Source organism: Watersipora subatra, chromosome 4, assembly GCF_963576615.1.
Source record: "Watersipora subatra chromosome 4, tzWatSuba1.1, whole genome shotgun sequence".
Classification (NCBI taxonomy): Eukaryota; Metazoa; Bryozoa; class Gymnolaemata; order Cheilostomatida; family Watersiporidae; genus Watersipora; species Watersipora subatra.
Genome location: NC_088711.1, coordinates 1,189,272 through 1,195,575, shown reverse-complemented (window position 1 = coordinate 1,195,575; position 6,304 = coordinate 1,189,272). Strand labels below are relative to the sequence as shown.

At 33.7% G+C, this 6,304-nt stretch overlaps 1 protein-coding gene across 1 annotated transcript; it reads right to left on the bottom strand.

Annotated features, from left to right (window-relative positions):
• Positions 1-58: 58 nt before the first annotated feature.
• LOC137393148 (uncharacterized) lies at positions 59-6,302 on the bottom strand. Its single transcript, XM_068079574.1, has 3 exons — positions 6,281-6,302; positions 300-588; positions 59-192 (listed from the first exon to the last, which is right to left on the bottom strand). Exons 2-3 carry the CDS (start codon positions 568-570, stop codon positions 59-61), a joined length of 405 nt encoding a protein of 134 aa, XP_067935675.1. The 5' UTR covers positions 571-588; positions 6,281-6,302.
• Positions 6,303-6,304: the final 2 nt, after the last annotated feature.

Genomic DNA, 6,304 nt, shown 5'->3' with positions numbered 1-6,304 from the left:
GGAAAATGTTTGAGGAAAGATTGCAGTGTCTACGTGATGAATCACATGCTTATGTTGTTCAGCTTGAGTATTCACCCTCCTCGTCTTCGTATGTCGGAGATGTTGTCTTAGGAGTAGACTCGGTTCTCTGCTTTGAGCTGCTCCTCGTAGAGCCGTTCTGTGAAGCAGATCGATGCCTCTGGATTCTATAACCTGTGCAACAATTGACCATTAACATCTGTTAAGACTGTCTGGAGAGTAAGAAATAGTAAAATATAGACATCGAACTTTTTCCTTCAATTACCACAAGCCATACTCACCATTAGCTCCATTCACCCAATCAGAGACAGGCTCCCCATACTCTTCATATAGCTTGTAAAGGGTAAATGCTATTTGTGAAAGGGCGAACCATCGGAGGCCAGAAAGCAATAGAGTAAGCAGCAGCCAAAATGTCAGCAGAGGAGGCACCTGCCATTTGACCAATATCCACCTAGGAAAGCCCAAGTCTGTCAAGACGCTGTTCAAGCCTATTAAGGTGCTACGTAGCTGGGGAGGTACACCGATGTGCTCCACTTTGTTTACTATGGCCATCTCTGGAGCTTTCTCTCTCTTAAAATCAAGAAAAGTTATTGAACAGAGCTTCTGATATGGTTTCTGATATGATTAACTTACATATACATGTACACTTGTATATATACATGTACACTTGCACATATTCATGCACATTTGTATACATACTTGCACATATTCATGCACATTTGTATACATACTTGTATATATACATGTACACTTGTATATATACATGTACACTTGTATATATACATGTACACTTGTATATATACATGTACACTTGTATATATACATGTACACTTGTATATACAAATTAATCATGTAAAAGTTAATCGTGTAAAGCTAGAAATAACTAATAACTATCAGGCTAATAGTAGTTACTTGTTTAATGCAGTCTTGATACTTTGATGTACATGTATGTGAAAAACAATTTGGCAACTACAAAAGAATTTATACGACTATTCTGAGTCTAAAACTTCTAATGAGACTTGAAAGTGTTTAATATTTTTAATTGCTTTGTTCTCAGCCAAATGAAACCTATGACGTCTTGTTTTGGGCTTCTGACTTTAACAAAGTATAAAAACAACAAAAACTGGGAATCAAAGTTCCCACACTGTTAAACTGATTGTATGGTAGTAACTTCCTTTTGCATATATTAGGTTTACAACTAAACTCCCGAACACCTCTCATTATTCTTAGTTGAAGAGCTACCCACTCACACTCAGACAATATTGCTTGCTAACTAGTTACCTGGCCAACGAAATGAAGAATGTTTGTGCTCTTTGTGATGCTTTGATTGGAATGCTACAGTTCTATTGTAGGAATTGTCTTGTTAGCTTTTTTTCAGTTTTTTTATGGATTAATGTCTTTGCCTTCTTGAATCATGACATCATCAAATTTGTAGTAGTGTGTCAAAACATGAAATTCGGAGTTGTCTTCTCCGTGTTTATATCACACTGTCTAACGCCAATGATATACAGTGGGGGCTGTATATCATTGCTAACACGTAATCTCTTTTTTTAGATTGGGAGATTCAGACATGAAATCTGTTTTCCTCAAATTTGTTTAATTTGGATTGTTAATAGATTCATTGTAAAAGTTGCCAAAAGAAAAACCTTAAAATTGTTGATGGGTTTTACTACATGGTTCGCAAAGGAGTTTGATTTTACCGAAAAAGACATCAACTGCAAGAAAAAAAGCTAGGTTGTCGCAGCTTTCCGCTGTAGAATCCGCTGCGGAAGTAGAATGTTTGGGTCAAGGGCAGTCAGCCTATGATTATATTATTTAATGTTTTTGTAAAGTTAATTGTATTGGTTATATGATGACTGCATACGTGCTTTACTTAAAATACTGTTGTTCAATGCTTTAAAATATTTTGAGAAAATAAAACACAAATATAACCTTATAATGCATCTGTATTAATTATAAAACCATGACAAAGCCTTATGCCGTAACTTAAGAATATAATCTTTTATTTTACTACCTAAGTCGTTATGTGCGAGTTCATGTCAAAAACTAGCTAACATAGGTGCAATATGCCTAAGTTAGCAGGTAAAGGTTTGGACAATAATATAATTAATAAAATAGATGAATGGTCAATGCAAAGGTGTGAAATGTCGCTTCACGGAGTTGCATATTTTGCTATAATTGTTATTTAAAATGCACATTATATAGGCAATGATAAATATAAAGGTTGCATCTTTGGTTGGCACAGATTATTCATAGACACTACACCGGATCTTGTTCTGAACCTTTCCAGTTTTAGGCTTTTTATTTTTGATTCAGGCTTGAGTCTGCATGTATTCCAGCCTACTCATATTCGTGACAGCATACTGGACCTTATTTTTAGTTTAAACATAATAATAAAATATATTATTATTTCACCCTTTCTATTCAACAATCTTGCTCTCATAACAGTGTCCTTGAAATTGACTACTCAAGTTCAGACCATGGCTACTACCGTTTTTCTAACAGATATCACCAAACAGATATGCCCAAAGGGAATAAAGTAAAGGGGATAAACTATCAAAAGCTTGTTTTAAAAAAAAAGTTATTGATGTTATTCTTGCTGGTGTAAAGTTCTTAAAGAGCTTTCCTCTTTGTACGCACAGGGTTACACATATGCATAGGGGATATACACCGGGTATTTAGATTTAAATTGTGTACTTGTCATAATTGCATGAAATTATGGTGAATATGCAGTATTGGGGTACATGATAGTATGTGATAATTAAGTAGAGTAAGTCTAGTTGGCTGTAGGTAAGTTTAACTTTCTTGATGCATCATTAAAAACTGGCCCAAGATCTTTGTAAATAGTTTATGTTTATAGGTTATGATAACCGACTGACTGCTTGCTGTATAACAGAGATGTTTAACTAATGCTAAAAATGTTTTTATTGGATTCGTCTGCCGAGCATTCAGTAGCTGATAGAATAATTACTGTGGTAAAAAACTCCAAGCATTGTGATACTCACAGGCCTAAACAATTGCTTATTATGTACACTCATTCAACAATCAATATCTTTTTATGCTACCTCAGAGAGTAGGTAGAGGCATCCAAAAGCTCCTTACCTGTATTGTGATTTGTATCTGTATCACATTCAAAATGAAAAGAGCTCTAAAATCTGCTATTGAAAGTTCAAAGCTTATTGATGAAGTTTACAATCTTTTTGTCCATGCAATATTGAACCTATAGACAGTTGTGTACCTAAGGTAACTTTGAGTAAGCAATGTAAAGAGCCATTTTGAATGATCAAAGAGCTCAGGAGAAGCTTGCTAAACAATGACAGTTGTACAACACCATTATAAAATTACCATCTACATGGAAGCATAACATGAATAGGTAGGAGTTGACTTTAAAAATAAATAAGTTAAAAGTTAGATATGCTAAGAAAAGCTATTTGCATAAAAAGTTGTACAAGCCACTTTCAAACGGCAATTCAAAGCTTTTCTTCAAACACCATCAGTTTTGTCAAAGTAATGGCTCTAATATAATTTCAAATTTGAGAGAAAAAGGTTGTCTTAAAAACACCTGAAGTTAAAGCCAAATGCTTCAATATCTTCTTTGAGTCAACTATTGTTGCTGATGATGGAATTAGAGTCCACTGATGCAGAAATCAAACAAGAACTGGTATTTGTGTTAATGATCTTGTTTTTGATAATATAGGGGTTCAACACTTACTCGATGACCTTGGTACTAAGAAAACATGCGCACCCAATAACATTACTATCAGCATGCTAAAAACCTTTCCTCCCATTAAATTCCAATTTTTTTCCATATCAAAGTACTTGACGGATATATTTGCTTATTTATTGTCTACTGGTACACTTTCTTTAGTTTGGAAGCTAGGTAAAATTTTGCTTATTCATAAGAAAGCAAGAAAGCAATTAGTAGATTTTATGTATACCAATTTCTTTAACAATTTTAATTTGCAAACAAATGAAACACATCATTGCTTCATATTTATATAACATTTTTAAACAGTGCAACTTTTGTGAAGAGTGTCAAGACGGCCTTTGTCGACATAGATCGTGTGAGACTAAGCTTGTTCACACTATAGATTACATTTTTTACTTTTTTGACCAAGGACATACAATAGGTATAATTATCTTTGGCTTTTCTTAAGCTTTTGATGCTGTAAACCACTGCAAACTTATTCAAAAACTAAAAACCATTGGCTTGAATGCATCAATTATATCTTGGATTGAAAATTTTTTCAAAGATAGGTATTAGTTTGTTGAGATAAAAGACATGGTCTGGCACTAAGTTAGTGGCATCAGGTGTTCCACAGCGGTCAGTTTTGAGACCACTACTGTTTTGTTATGTATAAATAAATTTGTCAAATTCGATAAATCGCATTGTCATTTATTTGCTGATGATACAATATATACAACACAACTCACAATAGTAACTTGATAAATAACAATATAACATGTTTAGCAAATTGGTCAAATAAGTGGCAAACGAAATTTAAAGTTGCTAAATGTGCTTTTCTTCAAGTAGGTAAACAGATACAAGATCACCCTGTATACACATTTTGTAGTAAACTCCATTCTAAAGTTACTTTGCATCCTTCCTTGGGAGTTAATTACAATCTACCTAAAATGCAATAGGCACATTGACAAAAAGTATCTCATTCAAATCAATTACTATTCTTACTTTCCAGGTTTTGCAAGTATCTGGATCTACCAACACGTAAAATTGTATATTATTCTATAATGAGACCTGCCTTAGCATATGCTTCTCAGGTGTACGATCTTTACCAACAAAATCAATTTAAAAAGTTGAAATGGTGCAGAACACGGCCCTTCGATTCATTCTCAAGATCAAAAGAATCATTATTTTTACTAAGAAAAGATACTGATATTTTATCATTAAAAAGACACGATGAGTAGGCAGGTTCAAACTATTTTTTAAATGCATATGTGAAGGCATTGAACTTTCTTTGGAATATGATCAAGAAAAGCCACACTGCACTCATCAAAAGCAAAACACCTATGTGCCACATATTCAGACAAATACGGTTTTTTCACTTTTTGCAGCCCAAAATTTTGCGTGGTTTAAAACAGTTCATCTGATACCCATGTGAATAATTCTATTAACAACTAAATCTGTCCATTTATATAACTTTCAGAGAATTTGTGAAACCATAACATTTTTGTTTGAAAGCAAATCCATAGAAATAATTAATAACTGCATGAGGTTAATACTAGTTCCTAGTTTAATGCAGTCTTGATACTTTCACATATGTGAAAGTCGGTTTAGCGATTACAACAGAATCTGTATGACTATTTTGAGGCTAAAACCTCTGCTAAGCATGTATGTGCAAGATTACTTGTGGTTTCTCTTTATTTGAGCAAAGAATAGCATTATAAGTCGCAATGCGTAAAAGTTTTGTGCTGCTAAAAAAATAGTTTGGACCCTATCGATTATCGATTAGTTCAGCCGTGCAGAAGAGTTGAGGTCAGCAGACACTGGAAGGTATGGAACAGCCAGAAGTTTAAATAGTTTCAAACGCAAGCAACAGTCAGAACGCAACTGGCCGAGCAAACGATGCAAATATTTTTGTTTTAAAAATGTTGATTTTTGTTTCTGCATGTTTTATAAATATGGTTTGTCACTTGTTTTTAAACATATGTTTGTGATATTTGATAGATTTTAATTATTGTATAGCTATTGGCAGATTTATAGCATATTATTTGATATGCACAGTGATTAGCATCACTGTGGTTATCTAAACTCGACTTACAATGGATCTACACTCATAACTGCTCTTCTATTGCACAAACTGTAGCAAACATATCAATGGGTGCAATGAGTTTTTATGCAACATTGTTAAACACAGTTATAAAATATGCTTTCAAATTTAGAATGAAGTAAAAAATTGAAAACCCTAACAAATTGCAATGCATTCTATAAGATCATTGTCAGATAATTACAAGCAATAAACATCTACAACAAGTAGGAGGTAAATTACAGCCATTTTTCTTACATACAAAAGGGTTAAGGTCGCTCCGCCCGAATGAGAGTGCAAAATATTTGCGACATTCGCTTCGCCCATGAAAGGGTTAAATTGATTTTCCAAAAATTCTGATGAGCTCTTTAAAAAATGCCATGCTACCCTTTATTTGAACCTCACTTCTAATACAGCGCCACTATAGGAGAAGGATTGAAAAATAGAGTGCCATGGTGTTCAAATAGAGATTTTACGTTATTTTTGTATATGCATACATATCTGTGGCGAAATACTCCTTT